The 24,430-nt window shown below is 44.9% G+C and overlaps 1 protein-coding gene across 2 annotated transcripts in view; it reads right to left on the bottom strand.

The window, feature by feature from the left end:
* The window catches only part of PDE1C (phosphodiesterase 1C), a 244,296-nt gene that overhangs the window by 5,020 nt on the left and 214,846 nt on the right, over positions 1-24,430 (bottom strand). Inside the window, exons 15-17 of one of the 2 annotated variants that reach the window (XM_033165413.1) lie at positions 23,379-23,678; positions 3,779-3,841; positions 1,904-1,977 (exon numbers count right to left, since the gene is read on the bottom strand). In XM_033165413.1, the coding sequence (XP_033021304.1) occupies positions 1,970-1,977; positions 3,779-3,841; positions 23,379-23,678 (371 nt within the window). In that variant the 3' untranslated portion in view covers positions 1,904-1,969. Of the gene's footprint in view, positions 1-1,903; positions 1,978-3,778; positions 3,842-23,378; positions 23,679-24,430 lie in introns of those variants that run through there. The other variant, XM_033165414.1, reaches the window with a different exon arrangement.

The raw sequence follows: 24,430 nt of genomic DNA, 5'->3' as shown, positions 1-24,430 counted from the left end.
CAGTGCTCGCCTATTTCAAGGCCTATTCAACAAGGACTCATCAAAACTTCCATTGGGCCACGATTTCTTGCCGCAGGTCTGTGGTTTGTAGGCATGGGTCCAATCAGTGTTTTTGTCTCTGTCCCACCTCTTTTCCTGGGAAAATCCACTGTTTGCCACTGAGTCAGAAAATCTGTAGATAACCCAACTGAGATTTGTTGTTCTGGTTCAGTGGTAAACAGCAGGTTTCCCCAGGGAAATAAAAACAATCAGAAGTGTGGATGAGACCTTTGCATCAGGGAATTTAGAAATGGACAAGCACTCTTATCTTCATGTCTCGAGTCAGAGGAGTAATGTTAAATACTTCCATAAGTAATGTTAAATACTCACCAAAGCGAGGTTTAATGTTTTTCCTTCTAATGTCCTGAGACATAGATTTTCCAAGGGCCTAGTTTCCGCCTTTTGTGATTGTGATAAAAAGTCGACGGAATCTCTCCATCACATAATCTTTATCTGTTCCCTGCATAGTGAGGCTCGGGCAAAATTACTAAGACCCATAACTCAGAAACTTACAGGTGCACCAGCTGAGTCACACCTTGCCTTACTCCTGCAAGACAATGACTCCTATGCAACCTTGCAGGTGGCAAGGTTTCTAAACTCTGTCATATCTCAAAAAAGGCGCTGTGGCCAACTACACGACCACTAATACTTTTGTTTTCTGCTCCCTGGTTGCAATTTTAAATCTTGTATTTGTGCTGTGGTTTGTTTCCCTATGACTCCAGGGTCTATGGTTTGCTGTAATTTTATGTCATATATTCCATATTTTATGTTTTTATGGGCTTATAGTCGCAATAAATTTGAATTTGAAATTTGATGAAAAATTAGTTCCTGACAGAAATGGACAAGCTCATGTTAGATTAACTTGGAAACTACCTGAGATCACAAACAGCTTGGGAGATTTTTTTGTGAGTCGGTCTGAGAGCTTGGAAAAATGACATCTTCATCCCGTACAAGTTTTCCTTCCAACACCCTCCTCTCTTCCCTTACATGCTATCATCAGTAGTGGTGATGGGCAGTGAGACAACAGGAAGGAGAGATTTTTCCAATTTTCCTTCCTGCTTTCCTTCCCTCTTTCCCCGCTTCCCTCCTTCCTTCCTCTGCACTGTCTGACATTGTGGGAGACCATGGGAGATGCAGTTCTCCCAAAGAATGTTCCCCCATTCAGTCTAAAGGAGCAAAGCAGAGCTAAACACTCCTATCTACTACAGTGGACCCCCCAGATACGAACTTAATTCGTTCCAGGGTTCTGTTCGCACCCCAAAAATTATGCAAATAGAGGCTCACCTCTGTGCACACACATGGCGCAATTGCCATGGCTGTAACCTGAAGATTCCGTATCCAGAGGGATACGTGAGTAGAGGCACGACTGCATATATCCATTTTCTGGTCTTTGAAGTAAAGATACCTATACACAGATCCTCTAACACCATCACCACGCAAGCTAACGCTGCCGTGTAAAACCCACAGCCTCTTCCCCCGACTCCCACAGCTTCGGAATCGGACCCTGAAACTCATACAGGACAGCATCAGGGCAGGCGCAACATCGGGAAGACGGGCACAAGGAAAGCAGTGCCCTAGAGACTGTTATTCCCGCCTCTACGTTCCTGAACCGGTGGAATGGTTCAGCAAGTCATACACTCAGCCTCGCTGGTGTTGCTATGGTAACACAGTGCACCTGGCATCCTTATTTCAGAATATCTGGACGTGGGGAGTGTGTGCGTGCTGCTCAAGACACCGAGGCCAAGCACAGTGCAGTTTAACCCATTGTTCTCGTTGCGCCAACGCCACCTACGCGAAATGTCGATTTAGTCATAATGTTCATACTAACCTGAACATTTGGGGAGAATGGAAGTGCATGCTTTTCTTTAAATCGCCTCCGAGCAATTGGGCTGGCATGTTGAGGAGGTAATGCTCTTTCCCGAAGAATCACTTAGTTTTCTGAAAGGCAGAATACCACACTCAAAAGGACATCAACCCCAGCAGAAATGCTTTAAGGTGACACTAGGCTTACTGAAGCGGGAGATATCTGCCTCTAATTCTACAAGGTACACTAGGCAGTGCAGCTAGAGGGAGCCAGCGCTTGGGCAGAAGACTTGTATACTATTGGACTGTACCTTTGTTCAAGATTTGCTTCAGGCAAATGGCATAACAACGGTCTTCACAAGGTACACCTTGGTGGAGTGGCAGAGGTTTTTAAAATATTATTTTCAATCACTGTCCACATGCCTCTGATGATATTACAGTGTGTGATGATTCGCAGTGTCATAGGAAGAAATATCCAATACTCATTATGGCTTGCTTGCTGGTTTTTTTCTGGAAGAAACATCTGCTGAGCTTTGTGTTACCTTACCAAACGTAACTGTTTGCCACCATGGTAATAATACAGAACTCAGCTGTGAAAAAGTTACGACGGTATCAGAGTATTTTAGCAGACTGGTGCAGAGCTGTACTGAGCTTTCTAGTATAGGCGACTTGGATGCACCTGATTCTAGTGAAGATCAAGGAGCCAATGGAGACAAGTGTTTAGTTTTCTTGAACCTCCTTGAACCCTTATCCAACTTCTCCCAGGGATCTGTGTCCTCAAGGCTGCCACCACCTCCATCATATTGGAAGGGAACCTTGGATTGGAATGGAAGTGAAGAGCATTCTGGTGTCAGACCGTTTTCAGTTCTCCGGCAGGCGACACCTGAGCTCTGATCCAACTACAGTTAGATAAGGCAAAGACTGCAGTCTTATGGATACTTACCCAAGAGAAAGCCCTATCGACCAATTGGAGGAGTGGCATCTTAGCCATGGGACTTAAGTTAGCAGTCGCTATCTTACTTTGTTGGCTTCAATGAGACTTCCAATGCTTGTTTACCAGTGGCATATGGCGAATTTTTTTTGCAGGGGACCAGTTAGGGCCAGAGGCGCCAGCTTGCCAGGGCGATTGGGGTGGGGGCTGGCATCGCGATGTGCTGATGTTGCACGCGTGAGCATCACACCTCCTTCCCTAAGCCGGGCAGAAGCTTTCTGGGCTTTGGGAAAGATGTGCCAGGCCTCCTTCCCAATCCAGTGGACAGCTACTCTCTATTAGGGTTGCCATATGTTCCCTGTGACTAGCATGAGTTTGGCCAAACTGCGAGAGGCAGTGAAGGATAGGCGTGCCTGGCGTGCTCTGGTCCATGGGGTCACGAAGAGTCGGACACGACTGAACGACTGAACAACAACAACAACATGTTCCCTGCTCCTTAATTACAGTATGTCAGGCTGATGTAAAAAGGCACAGGAATGGGGAAATATTTTTTTTTAAGGCAATGCTATTCAATTTACATGACAAAAGCAGCAGAGAAGACAAAAAGGAGGAAACAGAAGATGATCTAGCAACCAATGTTCCGTGAGTACGGAATATATATGAGATCACCCCTTTGCTACTCCATGTGGTCCAGCACCACCCCCAGATACCATTGACTACAACCCAAGATCTGTTCACTTAGGTATCTTGTTCAGCACTATTGGCCAGAATTACCGTAACCACAGGGTTAAAATCTTAGGTTACAGGCTGATGACACAACAGAAAAGCAGATGCACATGAAAAAAGCTGAATCATTTGACCTGTGATCCACAGCAGACATAGGAGAGATGTTCATGTTGGCCATTAATTGTGACATTGATGAGCGGGTATAAAAATAGATGGAGTCAGTTCTCACTGACAGAATACCGATCAGCTGCGTCTGAGGTTGCATATCTGAGCACTAACCTGGCAGCGTGAGCCGATTTGAGGATTCTGGCAATGGTGCGGGTTTCATAAGTTGTTTTGAACCTTTAAAAATAAAAAAGAGGGTGAATTGTAGTAGCATCTTCAAGTATATTCATGTGGTGATTCAGTAGATTGGTCCCTGCTCCTGCCCACCTAGCAGTTCGAAAGCACATCAAGTGCAAGTAGATAAATAGGTACTGCTCCGGCGGGAAGGTAAACGGCGTAGGTCCAGTCGCGGATGACTCTGGGGTTGCGCTCTCATCTCGCTCTATAGACCGAGGAAGCCGGCGTTTGTCCGCAGACAGCTTCCGAGGTCATGTGGCTAGCATGACTAAGCCGCTTCTGGTGAACCAGAGCAGCTCACGGAAACGCCGTTTACCTTCCCGCTGGAGCGGTACCTATTTATCTACTTGCACTTTGACGTGCTTTTGAACTGCTAGGTTGGCAGGAGTTGGGACTGAGCAACGGGAGCTCACCCCGTCGCGAGGATTTCAACCGCCGACCTTCCGATCGGCAAGCCCTAGGCTCTGTGGTTTAGACCACAGCGCCACCTGCGTTCAGCACTATTAGAGGTTACTTAATCTGCTGTTGTATGCGCACTTACCTGGGGGTAAGTTTCACTGAACCCACTGGGGCTTAGTTCTGACTAGACGTGTACTGTATAGACTTGCACGCCACTGGAACACATTTCAGGAGTTGCACACCCGTCGCACAAGGCTTCACCAAGGAACACATTGATTGTAACATAACCTGATAATGGGCAGCAGCGAGTTTCTGCTGCAATAACTGCATTCCTCTGCATATCTTTACTCAGACATAAGCACCACTGGACTCCATGGGACTTCCTCCCTGATCCCGGGAAGCATGCACAGGATTGCAGCCTTAATTGGTTTGTCTTAAATGCTGCTACGCAGGACCATTAACATGGGAGCTATGTTATTTTCTCAGGTTTTATTCAACACGTTGTGGCTGGTTTTTTTGGGCTGCTTTGGAACTGCTGTTGTTACACTATGTATTCTTTGTTTTATTGAATTTGGATCTAGCCATATTACTTCATTTTTAATTAAAACTGAGCGGGGGGCAGGGGGAGACATAATAATAATAATAATAATAATAATAATAATAATAATAATAATAATAATATTTATTATTTGTACCCTGCCCATCTGGCTGGATTTCCCCAGCTACTCTGGTCGGCTTCCAACAAAAATCAGATACAAAAATATCACACATTAAAAACTTCCCTGAAAAGGGCTGCCTTCAGGTATTTTCTGAATGTCAGGTAGTTGTTTATCTCCTTGACCTGTGATGGGAGGGCATTCCACAGGGCGGGCGCCACTACCGAGAAGGCCCTCTGATCTTCTTGCCCTAGGGGTAAGGAGTATCACCCACTGCAGCTTGTTCACTTTTACATCTTATAAAAATGTGGAAGGACATTAAGTGAACTTGGCCACGAATCTTAGTGGGTGACCTTGGGCCGGTTGCTGTTTCTCTGTCTAACATGCCTCATTGTTCCAAGGAAGAAGGGGGGTGCCCTGATGTCACATGTGTGACATCTAGATATCAGGAGGAGTCAGGGGGTGGAGCTAAATGCAGCAGCGGTGTGGCTTCAGTGGCCAGTAGCTCCTCCTCCTCCTGCCACTGCCTCCGACTGGGGGCTCCTTCCCCACTCCTTCCCTAGAGCAGCCAGCCACTGAAGCCGTGCCACACTCGGCTCTGCGCTCAGCCTTCTCCACCCCCTTTGAACACTGGGGAGGGGGGGCTAGCCCTGTCCCCCAAAATATGGGGAGGAGGGCTCTGCACCTATAAGTGGGTGCCCCTGGTTGTAGCTAATATAAAGGTGCAAGATGCAAATATATAATATTGCATTGCTTGCGCAGAGGAAAATAAATATGCACACAGCCAGAAAAGCAAACTCTACTAAGCTGGAAAGTCTAATGGTCTAACTCAGTATAAGGCGATTTATAAGGCTTGGTTAATTTCATTGTACACAGGTTGTACATTGTCAGTAAAGGTATTATTATTATTATTATTATTATTATTATTATTATTATTATTATTATTTATACTTATGTTCCTGTCAGAGGCAGATTTAGGGGTGTGTGGCAGGTTTTCATGTAGCTGACAGGGCCATTTAACTCTTCTGCTTGCTTCTAAAAATTCCTGAGCACACCCCTTTGCTATAGCATTACAAAAGACCGGCCCCAAACTCTGATAAATGATTTTTTTTTTTTTAAAGTAAAGAAGTCATTTTTTTCTGAGAAGATTTAGGAGTTTTTTTCTCCTCAGAAAGAAAGAAGGCAGCATTGGAAAAAATCCCCTCCAAATATTATCCGCCAATTATTATTTATTTTGTGTGTGGTGGTCAGCATTTCCCCTTTACAGTGCCCCCGAAAGTACACTTGGTCCAGGGTATTAAGAAAGATCCAAAATGGCAGCCAGTAATGGTTGCTACTGTGACTTGCAGTGGCAGCAGGAGAGGGGAAAAGGAAGAAGCCATGCTACAGCCATTGCTAATGCTGATGAGCCCCCTGATGTGGAATTGATCCTCCTCCTGTAGAAATGGGGTAGAATCCAGCCCCCATTTCTTTGCCCACAAGTAGGGTGGAGAATTTTGAGGAGCCTTTGAGGAGAGTATTATGGAAACCAGAGTATTGCTAGCCATGGGAAGAAATGGCAAAATGGACTTCTTCCATGTGCCTCCAGGCCTTTGATGTCGCTAGATGGTGTGGGAACGAGCCCCACTGTAGCTGACCCACTGATCTTTAATTTCCTCCAGTTTCATGCAGCGAAAGAAGTGTGTTTTGCATCTGTGAACAGTTACAATGCCCCCCAAAGACAGTAACAGTGATGAACACTCTCAACCAGCTCCATTATTCCATTAGATAAGCTAACCCGCTTTTGCACAGAACAGGAATCCATACCAATTGGAGATCTCATTGCTTTTATTTGGTAATAAGGAGAACATACAGGAACTCATTTACAGAAAGAAAAACTGAAATGCTGGAAAATTGTTTTATACATTTAGAGACAACAAGCCTCTTCCTCCCAATAAATTTTTTTACAATGAACACGTTTTCTTTAAATTAATTCCCAGAACAGTTGAGAATAGTCAGCACTGCATGCCCACGTCACTTGAATTTTGTATCTTAAGATGAAGCAAACCCAGTGTTTTTTTCTCTGGGTGGTCTCCAGTGTTCTTTTTTGCTTTAGCAATTAAGTTGAATGGGATTTCTCTAATTGGACAGAGCAGCATATTTTTACAATGCCCATGGGTTACAAATTAACATAATTTCCTAAGGCCTCTTCACACATTCCATTTTGAGGTGCACACCTAAGATGTTTTATGAGCACACCTAATTGAGAACGAGGCAAGCTTATTTGCTAATGTTTGCGTCATACAGGTACACCGAGTTTTCTCCAGAGTGTACCCTTGGTGGGAAACTTATGAAATGTCCCTACATTTTAGTTCAGATATCTCCATTGTAAAGTTCTGGCTAAAATCCTAAATAATGTCTTTAGATCCTTGCACGAGGCAAACTTAGATTTTTATTACAAAACCAAAGTGCTTAGTTTTGATTCTTTCCCCATCTCCTTCCTGACAAAAGCTCAATGACACCCATTGGGACAGAAATGCTCCCAGTTAAATTCTAGGGCAAGTTGATCAACTGATGCAGGTTAAAAAAAAAAAAGGGTAAAGACTAGTATAGTAACCGCATCATTTAGTGTCTTTCCCCCAAATTCTACTTTTCCACTAGGAGAAGAATGGCGGCTGCAGGGGGCAGGGAGCAAATTCTGGCATCTAGAGCAAGAAAGACAAACCCTGTTGCCTCAGTGCAAAAGCTCCATCGAATCCAGCACCAAGCAGATGCCTCTGAGAAGCCAATAAGCAAGCAGCGTGTGGTGGCAACAGCTGTTTCCTAACCTAAAGGTAAAGGGACCCCTGACCATTAGGTCCAGTTGCGGACGACTCTGGGGTTGCGGTGCTCATCTCACTTTATTGGCCGAGGGAGCCGGTGTACAGCTTCCGGGTCATGTGGCCAGCATGACTAAGCGGCTTCTGGAGAACCAGAGCAGCGCACGGAAACGCTGTTCACCTTCCCGCCGGAGTGGTACCTATTTATCTACTTGCACTTTGATGTGCTTTCGAACTGTTAGGTGGACAGGAGCAGGGACCGAGCAACGGGAGCTCACCCCGTCGCGGGGATTCGAACCGCCAACCTTCTGATCGGCAAGCCCTAGGCTCTGTGGTTTAACCCACAGCGCCACCCGCGTCCTAACATTGCTCCCCAGGAATTGCTGGGCAGCTGGGATTCCCTATAGTCCAACTAGTAGCCCTCAACAGACTTATCCTATGTAGGTTTGTCTAATCCTCCTTTAAAAGCATCCAAACGACGGTCCTTCACTACATTATGCGGCAGCAAATTCCACAAGATAAGAATTATTTAACTACATGTCATGTGAAGAAGTGCTTTCTTTTATAGGTCCCTTTCACACCCCATAGATCCTGCACTGACTGAGTAAAATTTAGTTGATTTGGTAAGAGTCGAGCAGCAATTCTGAGTGGCAGGTTTAATGCATGTTAAATAACCGCCGAGTTCAATTTCTTTTGTATATATTTTTAAAAACCATGTAAGCAATGAATCAGCCCAGTAGGATATTAATTATGATGCTTAAGTCTTACAAATGTGAGTGTAAGGAATTAGATAAAACCAGGAGTTATAGTACATGTTGTTCTTCTGCTGAGGCAAGAGCAATTGTAAAACTAGGTGCTAAGGAAACAGAATACTCTATTTTCTTAAGAGGGACTCTTCCTAAATGCCAGAAACTGTCTCTCTTTGTTAAATAAAAACAACCATTTTTATTCATTGTACAAGTGACGTTGCTAGAAAAAGCAAATGATGGACCAATTCGGATCTCTACATTCAAATAGCCCTTTGAGGCCATTGGACCTGTATTATGCAAAGGAAGGTTATTTGACAATCCTTGAATACAAAACCTGCACACAAGTATTGTGGTCCTCTTTGTAAAATAAAAAATAAAAAAAAATTCTCAGATTTCTTACAATTTATACAGAGCTCTTCTGCATTCTGCATTTAACACAGAATGTCCATGTTTCGTTCGCTCACATTTTATGGGGAAGTCCAGGTGATGTTCTTATTTAATGCTGTATTTTCCATTTAATCCTGTATTTGCCTCAGGTTTTCCACAACTGCAGAAAATCCAACTTCTTAAAGAAGGCCTTGTCTACACTATATATTTAAAGCTATATCATATCACTTAAAACTGTCATGGATTCCCTCATAGAATCCTAGAAACTGCAATTTGTTTAGGGTTGCTGGGAGACCCCTATTCCCCTCACAGAATTACCATTCTAACTATCAACCCCTATTCCCAGGGAACTCTGGGAAATGTGGTGCTCGGGGGGGGGGAGAGCAGGGGTCCCCTAACAACTCTCAGCACCCTGGACAAATACAATTTAAAAGTAAAGAAAATTTAAAAGTGCTTTTTGAATTGTATTTTTTCAGCAGAAGCCTTCAAAGTGCTTACTCAGATGTCAGGAACACAGCATACCTAGCGATGTAGACACCAGTGAATCCACAGAGGTCCGTAGGAACATAAGAAATCTCCAGGAATATAAGTAAACTCAACAGTTTCAAAGCCTAAAAATCCTTAGGGACACAGATAGCTGGGTTTGTGACAGGTGTGCAGACCGCATAGTGACTTGCCTGCCAGTTGCAAAGGTTGTGAATGTCAGGCATCATCTAGGACAGGCATGTCCAACAGGTAGATCGTGATCTACCGGTAGATCACTGGACGTCTGTGGTAGATCACCGGCAGATCAGTGGCTCCCTCCGAAGAAGCCAAAAAACTTTGGCTCCCCTAAAAAAATCTCAACATCTTTGCCCTGCACCCCTGAAATGACCTGAACCCCCCCAAACAGGGCATTCCTTCCTAAAAAAAAGCTCAACAACTTTGATCTGAACCCCCCAAAAGGGGGTAGATCACTGCCAGTTTTTAACTCTGTGAGTAGATCACAGTCTCTTGGAAGTTGGCCACCCCTGATCTAGGATAAGGCTTACAAATGGATGTAAGCTGTTTTGGTGATTCAAAGGCTTAAATTGAAATTAAGCTAGATGTAAACTCATTGGTGTCTCTGGTGTCTATCTTTTGCTCCATGGATATCAGCTTATATTATGCATGGATTGTTAAGGGTAGCATTCTTTTATTAAAGTTATTGCTATAAATTTGTTGTGGCCTTTGACTAGAACAATAACCTCATTGACTGACTGACTGATTGATTGATTGATTGATGAGGTTTTCAGTAACTGCTAACTATGATGGTTGAAGTGAGTTAGGAACTACCCCTGCATGCAAAGACGGGCTCTGGAGGATTGAGCTGATGAGACCAATTGTGGGTCCAGTGGTCAAAGAAGGCAGTTTCTGCATGTGCCACAGTGGGAAGTGAGGGGCAGGTGGTAGCTTATGCACATGCTCTGGAAGGAAGGTTGGGGCATCAACCTGGGAAGGTAGCCCATCCAGGAGAAGGAAGACTCTGACCCTAAACCTTCACTGTCTTGCAGGATATCTTGGCAGAAGAAAAAGCTAGGGAGTAAACCCTACACAAATCTGGAGTGGAGTCTCTTAAGACAGTTGGATGGTGCCTTGTACGCCTGCAGCCATGCTGGTGCCGTAAGTATTACTCCGCTTTCCTTTGGACCATTTCAGCGAGGCTGAGGGGGGGGGGTCTTGTCGTCTGGCTAGTCCAGGACCTCCATACACACTGCCCAGGCTTGCACCCCGGGAAGGTCACCCCATTGCTGCTAATGCAGCGATTTGACTCTACGCAAGAGGTGCACTCCATTGTCTCCCAAGACAGATGGATGCCGCCAGCAACCACCTGTAGTATCAGAGTTGGCATGCCTCTGAACGGCGGCTGTTGGGATCACAGATGGGGATCTTGCTTGTGGGCTTCTCTTGGACACCTGGCTGGTACTGTGAGAATGGGATGCTGGATTAGCTGGGCCCCAGGGCTCTTGCGCGGCTGTGTCAATGCAGGAGGAGCATTGTAAGAGGAAGAAATAATTTGCAGCACGTTGGAAATGTCTGTAATGCTGTCTGTAATTACAGAATCAACGGGGTAGTAGCTATTCCAAATTAAGAAAGATGGTATGCTCGGTGTAGCAGAGATCCATGGTGTTTATATTACTGTTGATGCGGCAGAAGGAAAAATTGTGCCACCCCGGTGTGTCTAGGCAAGTTCTAGCCTCAACTCACATTATCTGCTGTCTCAGGGCCATTCCTTACTTCTCTCCCTCTTCCCCCCCCCCTCAAAAAAAATCTGGAGTAAAATTAAATTTTGTGGTCACAAGCCAACAGCACTCCCTCCAGCGTTTACCATGTGTGTCTCCTGAAAGCCATAATATATAATTACAATATTATTCCCATATACGTAGGAGAGATAGCCTTGCTAGTGATGTGTCCAAAGCCAGATAGTAAGTCACTGGCAGAAAATCCTTCAGTATGTACATACATACTCCATGACTTATTATTTATTTTCATATACAAATGGGGACTGAGACAGTGGCTTGCCTCAGGTTAAACCAGGAACCTATGGCAGGCAATTCCCTTCAAACACCCCCCTTTCAGCACCCTAAACGTGAGGAAGTTCAAAGGTTTTTGAAGGGTACAGAATAATCAATTTTTTTCTGACCTTTAAGAAGAGGCCAGAGCAGCCTTCAGATATTGAAAAGAAAATGCAACCAGCATCTTTGCATATGAAAATGGAGAAGCAGTTGAAGTTTCAAAAAAACAACAACAACAACCCTGCAATTTCTCTACTTAAAATGTAGGACAAGTACAAAGGTGTTGGGTTTATATAGCGATGCTATCCTAGAACTGGAACTGCCCTTTCTAAAACCAAATTTTTGAAAGGAAAGGAAAAGAAAGGCTACAGTCCCCAATGCTCAGTTATCTGGGAATAAAAAGGTAAAGGGACCCCTGACCATCAGGTCCAGTCGTGTCCGACTCTGGGGTTGCGGCGCTCATCTCGCTCTATAGGCCGAGGGAGCTGGCGTTTGTCCGTAGACAGCTTCCGGGTCATGTGGCCAGCATGACAAAGCCGCTTCTGGCGAACCAGAGCAGCGCACGGAAACTTCATTTACCTTCCCGCTGAAGCGGTCCCTATTTATCTACTTGCACTTTAACATGCTTTTGAACTGCTAGGTGGACAGGAGCAGGGACCGAGCAACGGGAGCTCACCCCGTGGCAGGGATTCGAACCGCTGACCTTCTGATCAGCAAGCCCTAGACTCTGTGGTTTAACCCACAGCGCCACCTGGGTCCCTTATCTGGGAATAAACAACATTAAAATCAGTGAGACTTACTTCTGAGTAAACATACAACAGACCAGGCTGTACTCATCAGGATCAGAAAGTCCACTCCTGTTTTGTGAAGTATTTAAAATTACTTCTTCATAAAAATTCTTTGGTCTTGGGTACATTTGGATTAGAATCCCTGAAGAATTAGGACTCAGATGGTCTTGGGCAAATATCTATTTTTTAAAAAAAAAAATCCTCAAGCTCCGTATTTTCCAAAATAGAATCAGGGATGAGAAAGCATATGTTACTTTGCACCTGAGGCTTTACTGAGAAGGTGTATATATCGTTGCAAGTCTATACTACAAACCTGAACACTTTTTAAACTGCTTTAATACAATTTGCGAGTGTGCTCAGATCTAAGGATTCCCAGCCTTATGGGAAAGATGTGGTTACCAGCTTTGTGAAAAGTCATGAGAGTCAAACCAGGCAATCGGAAAAAATCAAATAATTTTGCAATCTTATGTGAATTTACCTTGCGGGGGGGGGGGGAGGCTGGTTTATACGTGATGTGGGGCAAGCAAAAATCACTAACCTGGGCAGAATTCTGTGAGGTCCGGCATTTCATTAAAAAAGTTCTTAACCAGCATAATCTTCCTCCCATCTGCATCAATCATATGCCACTGAAGAATCCCTTTGGCATGCAAATGCTTCACAGAAGAAGGCTGGTGTTTGAGTTAGGAACCCATGAACAGGCCTACTTGGAAGGAGACAGTGGCTTACTTTGAGGTAAAGTGGATTGCACCAGGCTGCATGAAACCCTGCTTGGGATTCAGTGCTTGTCACGCCCACCACAGTTTGGATAAACCAAACCTAGGCCCCACTGAAATCAGGATTTATTCCCAAGCAAATCTGCATAATACCAGGGCATCAATCACAATGATTAGCTCAGTGCATTCCGGCAGTGAAGACGTCCTTTGCCATGCGACATGATGGGAGAAGCAGTTGCCTCTGGGACAGAAGTTGAATGGTGGGCATTACAGTATTTCGGCAGCTTAGTATTGAGGCAGTGCAAGTGTAGAGATGCAACTTCAAAGTCCCACTTATGCATTCTGTTTGCCTGTATTGGCTAATTAACTCCCCCAGTTCATTCAGCAATAAAACTTCAAAGGAGGAATTGATAGGCTCCCTCAGAGTGTTCTTTGGGTCAAAATAAAAGGCTATAAGTAACAAAGGTGTGTGTGGATGAGATACACTTTTTTTTTTAAAAAAATGTGCTTATTACAGAAATCAACAGAAACAACGCTTTCTTTCCCCCAGAGGTTGAGCGACATTCTTGCTACAGTACCAAGCCAACAAAACCATGGCTCAAAATGAAAGACAACCAAAGGTAAACAAAAATCAAGGAGACGTCCAGCAAATGAAATCTATTGAATGTATTTTTTTTCCTTGAAAAATACTATAAAGCTGTCTAGGAATTCAGCAATTTGCTTATTTGTAAAATAGCCAGAATTCTTTTTATTTATATATATAAAAAAAGAATCTGCAGAAACCCCAGTGCTCTAAATCATGGCTTTCAAATAGACAATTAAAGGTTTCTTCTTTCCTTTTCCTTTTTTTTTACACCTTAAAATAACTCATGGAAACAACTGTGTTCCCCCCCCCCAAGTCTCTTTCCACGGATGTGCCAAAGTCTCTGCTTCACCATGTCAGAATATTTTTTGCAAGCTGCGACTCTAAAGGTCTCACATTTGCTTGATCTGCATGTCCCGAATGGAGAGTCATTTTGCCAAGGGGAAATTTCATTTAAAAAACAAACAAACAAACAAACAAAAATCACTTATATGAAGAAGGGGGGGGAACCAACCCCAAAGTCCCAAAATGGAAACCCCCAAAGTCATTGACTGCGAAGTAGCCAGTGAGAGGAACAAGAAGAAGCAGGTGGTTGAGAAGCTGCATAATGCCCTCCCCCAGAAACTGGTCTTTGTGGAAGGAGGAGGAGATCAGTTAGAATGATGAAAGAAATTTGCAGTCCCTTTTTGATTACAATATGTGTGGTTTTGTTTTTACTCTTCTGTATCTGGAAAAGAGAGAGAGAGAGAAAGAGAAAGAGAGAGAAAATTGTCAGTGCTCCTTCCTACTGACCAAGAAGTGGGGGGGGGGACAGAAAAGGGGGGAAAGCTCTATATCAATATTATCCTACCCTGTGTACGCTAACAGGGAAATTCTTCGATGGCTAATCATTACGTAGCCTAAACAGTACAGTGGTGCCCCGCTAGACGAATGCCTCGCTAGACGAAAAACTCGCTAGACGAAGGCATTCGTCTAGCAGAAGGCTGCCCCGCAAGACGAAAAAGTCTATGGGGCTGCCTCGCAAGCCCCCCAAATTTTTTTTTTCCGTCTAGCGAAAACCGCGATTTGCATTGGTGCTTCGCTAGACGAAAAAATCGCTAGACGAAAATACTCGCAGAACGAATTACTTTCGTCTAGCGAGGCACCACTGTATCAGCCGACTTGGGGGAAACCCCACAATTTGTGGAGGTGCAAAGAAGCTTTTGAAAACAAACCTGAAAGCCGGGTACTGATCATGCACGGGGTGCTGATGGTCTGTTTTTTGGGGGGCCGGGCAGTAAACCAGGGAAGAGGGGCATGGAACCCGGAGCAAGAGCAGCATTCAACATGTCCCTTGTCCCTTGTTTTTTCAAACTCTGTGATTTGCACAACTTTTGACACTTGGGTGGATATTTCCCCCCCTGACTTCAGGCCGCTTGGGGCATGTATGCATTCTGCTGCGGAGTAACAGCTGCTGAAGTGGGGATCCAGATTGGGGCATAGGAAGCCAGACTCCGTTTAGCTCCGTTGTCTTGCCTTTAACCAGCAGTAGCTGCCCAGGGTTTTGAACAGGACTTCTCCCCAGTCCTAACCTGGGATGGGATCTGGGAAAGCATGGGCTCAACCATGGAGCTATGGCTCCCTCCTAGAACGTCAGGTAGATCACACAGGGGAAAGTGTTGCAAAGTCCCCGTGCCCTAGTGCCATTGGCTTCTTTTAAAGCTCAAGTTAGAACCATGGAAGCAACGATCACACATCTTCCCGAGTGCATCTGTTCTGGTCCTTGGGCATCAAACAATCGGCACAGGTTTCAGATTGCTGGCTGTGGACGTCAGCCTGGCTCTTCCCTAATGCAAAAGCCCCCCCCCCATGCTTCTGCAAAAAGGAAACTAAAATGGAGAACTCCCAAAAGCTGCATCAGACACAATGGGAAGGGTTCTGAAAATGCAGACAATCCCAGCACAGGAATTCCAACCGGCCTTGGTACTTATGGAATTAAACAATAACAGATTTGGCCTTCTTCTAAAATGCTACTTGCCTGGTTGGGAAAAAAAGAAAGACGCTTGTCTTCTGTTTACATCAGGCATAGGCTAACTCGGCCTCCCATCGTCCCTAGCTAACAGGACCAGTGGTCAGGGATGATAGGAATTGTAGTCTCAAAACATCTGGAGGGCCGAGTTTTCCTATGCCTGGTTTACATCCTAGAGTTCAACCCCCTACAAATATCTGGCCAACAAGCTGCACTAAAAAGAAATTAACACAAAACAAATGGTAAAATAAAGATTTAAGCCAAAGTTTCTCAGATGAGAATTTTCAGCACAAATCCGGAGGCAAGAACTTTGTTTCTTTCTACCAATAACCACAATGTTTGCATCGAATTTGCTGTCCAATTATGAGGAAGAGGTGTCATTTTTGTTCAGCACTAACAAAAAGTTTTACACACACACAATTGAGAATCTGTTGTGACTGGATGTTACAACATAATGGCAAACAATATACTGTAAATGGATTTGCAAGTGGGCCCTAACCAATTGCTACACTGGTATATTTCAGAAAATGTCAGCTACACTTTTCAGCTCCCAAATAGTCCCCAGGGCAGTTTTGAGATTAAACAGCAATTATTTATATACAGTATGTGCACTGGGTGATTCATCTCTATCCAATGTGTTCACATTTCTTTATTTATTTATTTGTATTGTTTAGTCAACTTAATGTTGGTCACTCGTGTAAGCAAGTTTCTGGATTGCATTCCAGTCAGTGGGGATTAGGAAGGAATTTTGCATGTCGGAAACTCTACAAAATGGGAGCCTAATACTAAACACACAGAGAGAGACTTTGAATTATTTCCCACCAAGAGCATTCCACCAATGGAGTGCTCAGCTAACAGTCTCACTTCTCCTCCGTAACTACTAGACCTGAGGATACATGATTCGTCACTGTTGAAAACCACTATGGTACAATAAGTGTGTCCTTAATTCGCATTAACTGGGACTTTGTCATCATGGGAGACAGGCTACATCTAAAAATCCTTAAGATGCCTTGAAATGTGTTGATCTGAAATAGCGAGAGCATGTCACTGTGATCCAGCAAGGAGACTGGTGGATCGGAACTAAGGAGGATTCAAACACGGAGCAAGCCACACATTCATATGGGGGGGTGGGGTCATTTGGCAAAGTCATCTGTCTTTCCAACTCATGTAAAGAGCTGTGTAAATAACAAGCAACACACACACACAGTTTTCATATGCTCACACAAATCACTTGCATGGCACCAAATACATTCCTGCCACAGACTAACACCCCGCCTTCATTTGAAAGCACTGTGTCTTCCCTTTTTCTTGAACCCTTTCCCACCAGCATCACCCAGTGCCATCTCTCCCTTGACCTTGCATGCTGACCGTTTCCAAATGGCAGTGATCAGTCAACTGGCCAAATTCATTTGGCCGGTTGTTTTGATTTTGGTGACATTGTGCAATAGCTGTGAACTGCCGGTTGAGGGTTTATTCTTCCCTCCCATTGGACACAGAATAAACAGGGGTGTGTACACAGCCCTAGGATAACAATTGAAGGAAAAGGTAAATTAAGACACTTGGATTAAGTCCCATTGAAATCAACTATGGGGTGTGGCACTCATCTCACTTTTCAGGCTAAGGCAGCCGGCGTTTGCCCACAGACAGCTTTCCAGGTCATGTGGCCAGCACTGTTAGAGATTTCAAAGTGCCTACGTGCAGAAAGTCAGCTGTCTACCTTCAAGCAATTACCAGTTGGCAGAAAGCCAAGATCTGCTCTCTCTCCAGACCCTTAGCAACGACCTGTGGTTGGTCAATGAGTTCCTAAAGAATGAGCTCTGTGTGAGAGCTGGTGGTTGGTTGGTTGTTAGTGGTGTACTGAAGGTTGAGAGAGAGAGACAGAGAGGAGATTTTATGTTTTGTTTCTTTTATTTGTAAAGTCTGTACATAGTAACTTATGGATAACTAGTTGCTTCAATAAATACTGTATATAGTTATCCAAGTGAGTTTGCTGAGTTCCTGCGTTGTGCTGTCCAGTTAATGCTCAACAGCCAGAAGCTTCAAGAAAACCTGCGGTTAACTCTGCTGTGTCCAGGACTACGTTATATTCCTGACACTAAATCTTAAGAAGCATGACTAAACCACTTCTGGCACCCGGGACACTCTGAAAAGTGCCAGAGCACACAGAAACGCCATTTACCTTCCTGCTGCAGTGGTACCTATTTATCTATTCACGCTGTTATGCTTTCGAACTGCTAGGTTGGCAGGAGCTGGGACATAGCAACGGGAGCTCACCCCATCGTGCTGATTTGAACTGCCGACCTTACGATCAGCAAAGCCAAGAGGCTCGGTGGTATAGACCACAGCGCCACCCATGCTAAACTACGTTCCATCAGTCATTCCCTGCACATAGAGACATCCACAGATGTCCCAGTCAAAAGTGGTAAGCGATAGAAGTTGATTATCTATGGGGAAATACATTATGGGAAAATGGATGAATCGTTTCATCAACATTTCAATTTAGTCAAGAGGTTAAATGCAGTGTTAAATACCTCCCCCAAAAAAGTAATGGTATTGCAAGTATATAGTTACAGAATCCTGGTCCATGCTGCTCTATGTTTAATTGTGGAAAAATGCTTTACTAAAAGTAGATCCCGTGGGGAGAGAGATTTTGGAAACAGGTACATGAAGCCACAGAGCTGCTGTATTTGGTGGCAGTCATGTGCGTGTCATAACTTTCAATTCATGGCATCAATCAGCTTTTACTGTAGGACCAACCTAGATGGGACTTTTAACAGGCCCTCCAAGTGTCCCTATTTTCCAGGGATGTCCCTGATTTGGAGAAGCCATCCCGGTTTCTGATTTGATCCTGGAATGTCCTGCTTTTCCTTAGGATGTCCCTGTTTTCGTTGGAGAAATGTTGGGAGGGTATGTTTTATGGGTGTACTTGGCCCCTGTGTGCCTGATTTTTATTTCATTTTTGTTTTTTACTAAATAGCAGCATTGAATGGATAGGTGGATGGGTCTAGATTAAAAAAACAGGGGCATGAATACTTTGCTTTGTTGCAACACTAAGTGCCTGACAAGCTCCCTTGAGAAATACATTTTGTGCAAACGAACAAAAATGAATTATTTGGCCCACAGTTGTACATTCTTGGTAGCCAATGAAGGGCTAGCAGAGGCAATCAAGGCATTGAGGGTCAAAAGGTGGTGAGTGGGTGACCTTTGAGATTAAACATATGGGAAATATAGGAACTGAAGCTCAGACGTTTAAGATTCTGCCTCTGCAGGGAAATGCGGAGTCATAAATGAAGTTTGTGAAATACATTATGGCCACTAGATGGAAGCATTGCTTGCTTCCTTACGGCATGCTGTGCCTGTTTTTCCTTGCCTCCAGTTTTCCTTTGCCAAGAACGTGGATTCATGTTAATATCCATAGTTTAATACACTACTCAAATACAGCAAATGGTTAGGCACAAACGTGGCAAATTTTCTGTACAGTTGGGATATGCACTTAACCCTCATGTTGAGGTTACTGTTGAGTAATGGCCTAATCTGGATAATCAAAGAGTTGGAAGGTTCCCTGACGGTCATCTGGTCCAACTCCCTGCCATGCAGGAATCTCAGCTATAGCATCCATGGCAGATGACCACCCAACCTCTGACTAAAAACCTCCAAGGAAGGAGAGTCCAAGGGAGTCTGTTAATCCACACAACCATTTGAGCCCATGCAGTCACCAACTGAAGCTCAGAGAAGCTCATTTAAAAGCCCATTTAAAAACCCCTCAGCTGTCACACGTTCGCATGGTTGTGTGAAGGACCACTTCAGTGCTTTTGGAATGAAAACGAAGCATAAAACCTGCTAGAGCTATTCCAGAATCACAAAATATTTGACCATATGTCTGCCCCTACTCCCAAAGAGTTTATCCAGGTATGTAGGTTCCGTGTATACCTACTGAAAAGAGAAAAATAAAGGTATAGGACCCCTGAATGGTGATGTCCAGTCAAAGGCAACTATCGGGTGTGGCGCTCATCTTGCTTTCAGGCAGAGGGAGCCAGCGTTTGTCCACAGACAGCTTTCCGGGTCATGTGGCCAGCATGACTAAACTGCTTCTGGCGCAACGGAACACCGTGATGGAAACCAGAGTGCACAGAAATGCTGTTTAGCTTCCAGCCACAGTGGTGCCTATTTATCTACTTGCACTGGCGTGCTTTTGAACTTCTAGGTTGGCAAAAGCTGGGACAGAGCAATGGGCGCTCACCCCGTCACGGGGATTTGAACCATCGACCTTCTGATCGGCAAGCCCAAGAGGCTCAGTGGTTTAGACCACAGTGCCACCCACAGCAGTGGTTGGTGCCCATTAGGACTTGTGGGGCAGAAAGCTGGAAGTTCATCAGTAGTTAGAGCCAGAGGCAAATAGTCTTACTGTGTTTTCATTTGTTGGAAGCTACCCAGAGTGGCTGGGGCGACCCAGTCAAATAGGCAGCATATAAATAATAATAATAATAATAATAATAATAATAATAATAATAATTATTATTATTATTATTATTATTAAGGTGGCAGGCAATGCCACCGCCTGCACTGGATATAAGGAGGAGGGTGGCAGGTTTGGTGGCTGGCTGAGGGCAGACATGTTGGTGGGGCAGTTGGCCCAGTTGAACCAGCCTCCACTCCTTCCTACACTGCATTTTGCCATTCCAATGGTACGTAGTGCCAATGCGAGGCACTAACAAAATGAATCTGAAACCGATGGCGCGGAACTTAATTTCTAATGATACGGTGTACAGAAGGAGCTAGCTATTTTAAAATTAAAATCATGATAAGCAGTCTAATTAACTCCTGGGGGGGGGGATATAATTTGCAAAATGAGATAATTCCACTTCATCGGTGGCCACGTTACCCGCTGCCTTTGAAAGAAAAACATTGGCAAACAATGGTGTTTGCATGGAAAGGGTAGCAAATGTTCTGTTTTCTGAGAGCAGCTGTGCACCGGGCAAAGCTATGGAAACAGGCCCAGATGTTTTACTGCTTCTCTCAAGAACATATCCATATGTTCAACTTCCTACGTTCCATTTTCACACAGATTTCAAGTCATTGATAAGAGGACACACATTTCTAAACAAGTGGTGGGGGGGAAGACTGGCTAGAGTTGAAATTATCTATTGTTGTTTTGGAGTGAAAAACACTTAATTAAGTGAAAAACACTTAATTAACCAAGGTATGTCTGTTTTTCATCCGACTCCAAGACATATAGCACTACTTGTAGGAATCTGCAAAGGGTCACCATTTGGGGTTTTAAAATCAGCTCCCTGAAGCACTGCTACGTATCCTGGGCTTAGATGGAAAAAAAGAGACACTTTCAATTTTCACATGATTTTCATAAGCCTGGGTCAGTTTTACCATGAAAAGAGAAGCTTATAGAACTTGGGATGTGCCAAAGAAGCACCTAACAATGATTTTGATTTTTCTCCCAGCTGGTTCATATGGTTCATTGCATATGGCAGGTAGTAGCTACCTGGGCTAAATGCACTGATAAAGAAACACATGATAAAACTGGATCCTTACCCTCTGGTTTCTTTAACGCATTTCCCTGACCATTCCTGTCTGACTTTGTAAAGGTAAAGGTACCCCGGACCGTTAAGTCCAGTCGCGGACGACTCTGGGGTTGCGGCACTCATCTCGCTTTACTGGCCGAGGGAGCCGGCGTACAGCTTCCGGGTCATGTGGCCAGCATGACTAAGCCACTTCTGGCGAACCAGAGCAGCGCACGGAAACACCGTTTACCTTCCCGCTGGAGCGGTACCTATTTGTCTACTTGCACTTTGACATGCTTTTGAACTGCTATGTGGGCAGGAGCTGGGACTGAACAACGGGAGCTCACCCCGTCGCGGGGATTCAAACTGCTGACCTTCCGATCGGCCAGCCCTAGGCTCTGTGGTTTAGATGTCTCTGTGGTTTAAATGCCTGTCTCTAGCTTTGCTCATTGTTGGCTCTGGCTCCACCCCCTGTCAGAAGGGCTACTCCCCCAATAGAGTATTTCAGAGGGAACACAGACCTCAGCAGGAAAAAGGGGGGTTGCCCACCCCTATCCTATACCATCTGTGCGTATGGCACCTGCAAAACACTTTTGAATCGAAGTCTTGGCCTCATCTGTATCAAAGGATGTACATATGCAAGTATAGTTGTACCTTGGAAGTCGAGCAGAATCCATTCTGGAAGTCCGTTCAACTTCCAAAATGTTCGAAAACCAAATCGTGGCTTCAGATTGGCTGCAGGAAGTTCCTGCAGCCAATCAGAAGCCCGGACAGACGTTTGGGTTCCAAAAGAACGTTCGCAAAGCAGAACAATCACTTCCGGGTCCATGGCGTTTGGGAGCCAAAACGTCTGAGTTCCAGGGCGTAGAGCTGAAACGATACATGCCTTCTTCTGTGCTCCTTTGCTACAATTTGGAGCGGGGAGCATACACAAGTGTTTCCTCATTCAGAGCAAGAGGGATACCGATCTAGCAACCATTTCCTGCATTCTGTTTTTGGCTGGGTGACATGGTCGCAAAAGCTGAACTTGCTTGTGCAAATATGCAGCGCTATGATGTCACAACATCCGCTTGTGACCGCTGATTGCATGGGTGGCCTCCGTTTTACTCTTGCTGAGAGTAACCAAAACGGTAATGGAACCACATCCGTTGGGGCAGCAGGGGAAAGAGATGCAGCAAATAAGGTGAACAAGCAGAAAGAAAACTTTGCCCTGAAAAGTGAAAAGGGAAGATGCGCAGCAGCGCCTTACTGCTAAGACCAGTGTGGAGACAAGCCACAGTACAGAAGGGTCAAATCCACATACCACAGCTCTTCAGCATATTAATTTCATGTCATTTAAAGATTTGGAGTTCAGATTCATCTGTCTTTCTGTCCTGAAATGACTTTGCATAGGGTCGGTACCAAGCTGAACATAATATGCCATTCTCTGAAGAATGGTGGAATGATGAGTATAATGAACTCTGAAAAGAAATGATGAAACTATCCCCAGAGAACAGGAGCAATCCCCCAGAATGAGATAGACTAAGTCCAGCAAAGAAAAGCACTCTTATGCACCCAAGGAGATTAATGTTGTATATCATTACATTAAAGTTCCCTTCTAGTACTGTACAGGCCACTAAACTAGTGTCCCAGGGATTGACACAGCACAAATGAGCCAGCAGCAGCAAAAGTGCACTTAAGTGCAATATCCAGCTAAATGAGATGTCTCATTTGATTCTCTCATTAAATCATTTATATTGAGAGCCATTATCTTTTGCAATGACAACAGCAACAAATTGAACAAAAAAGACAGCTCTAACCTCTGTGTGTGTGCATGTCCATTATGTGTGTGTGTGTGTGTGTGTGTGTGTGTGAGAGAGAGAGAGAGAGAGAGAGAGAGAGAGAGATACCTACCTCTCTCACACAGACACTTTTTTTTCATTCACTCATTCTAGGATATCATTAGAGTGCGTATTAGAAAGCAAGACTGGGGTGGCATGGCTATAAGAAACTCATCTGCCACATCTGTAAAGGTAAAGGTAAAGGGACCCCTGACCATTAGGTACAGTCGTGTCTGACTCTGGGGTTGCGGCGCTCATCTCGCGTTACTGGCCGAGGGAGGCGGTGCACAGCTTCCGGGTCATGTGGCCAGCATGACTAGGCCACTTCTGGCGAACCAGAGCAGCACACGGAAATGCCGTTTACCTTCCCGCCGGAGCGGTACCTATTTATCTACTTGCACTCTGGCGTGCTTTTGAACTGCTAGGTTGGCAGAAGCTGGGACCAAGCAACAGGAGCTCACCCCGTCTCTCAAAGATATGAGCTCAACACTTCTATCCCACTTTTCCTCTCCACAAAGGAGTTGCTCAAAGCAGCATACAAATAAAAAGTACATTTGCTTTGGCACATGCCAGTACAAGGACTTACCATTCTGTACAAGCCGCTTTTGTTCTCCTGCTGTCGCCTTGGACTCTGACTCCTTTTCCACCTGAGTTGCATTTTTTCCTTGAGAAGCTTCCTGTTTGCTACCAGCCGTTTGGCGAGTCCCGTTCACATTAGTCTTGCTGGCTTCCGTGCTCTTGCTTTCTCCCGAATTGCCTTCTTTACTACTGTCTGACTTGGGGCCAGGGGTTTCCTCAGCCGGCTTTTTCCCTTCGCTTTCTTCCGTTTTCTTGTCGTCCGTTCCCTGCTGAGCGTTCTCCTCGGCTTCTTTCTTGGCTTTCTCTTCTGCATCCTCGGCAAAAGCAAGGACAACAATGAATGGCAGGAGGGGGAGAGAAACCGCCAGCCAGGAGGGCAACTCTCCTCTCTGCAGCCCCAGCCTACATAGCCCATGGTCAGGAATGATGGAGGCTGCAGTTCAGCAATACGCTCACAGGTCCTGCCCATCTCATCAGGTGACTAAGACCACAATCCTAAGCATATCTGTAGAATCACAGAATGTTAGGCCCACTTCACACTTCCACTTGCCCGCCACTTCCCCCCGGGAAAACCCGCTCTTGACTGCCGAATCAGAGCAAACAACAGATGGGTTTTCTGTGTATTGACATTTGTAGCCTCCTGCAATAAAGAAGAAGAGTTTGGATTTGATATCCCGCTTTATCACTACCCGAAGGAGTCTCAAAGCGGCTAACATTCTCCTTTCCCTTCCTCCCCCACAACAAACACTCTGTGAGGTGAGTGGGGCTGAGAGACTTCAAAGAAGTGTGACTAGCCCAAGGTCACCCAGCAGCTGCATGTGGAGGAGCGGGGACGTGAACCCGGTTCCCCAGATTACGAGCCTACCGCTCTTAACCACTACACCACACAGATCAGGTCTTCCCAGGGAAAGTTATGGGGCAAACAAAAAACCTCTCAGACCCCTGCCTAGACAAGATGTAAACCACTCGGCACAAGTAAAGTGTGGACAAGCCCTTCGAATGGGAAGATATCTTGGAGGGCATCCAATCCAACTTCCAACCTTGCAGCCACGGCACCCT

Source organism: Lacerta agilis, chromosome 12 (assembly GCF_009819535.1).
Source record: "Lacerta agilis isolate rLacAgi1 chromosome 12, rLacAgi1.pri, whole genome shotgun sequence".
Taxonomy (NCBI): Eukaryota; Metazoa; Chordata; class Lepidosauria; order Squamata; family Lacertidae; genus Lacerta; species Lacerta agilis.
This window is presented reverse-complemented; position numbering and strand designations above follow the sequence as displayed.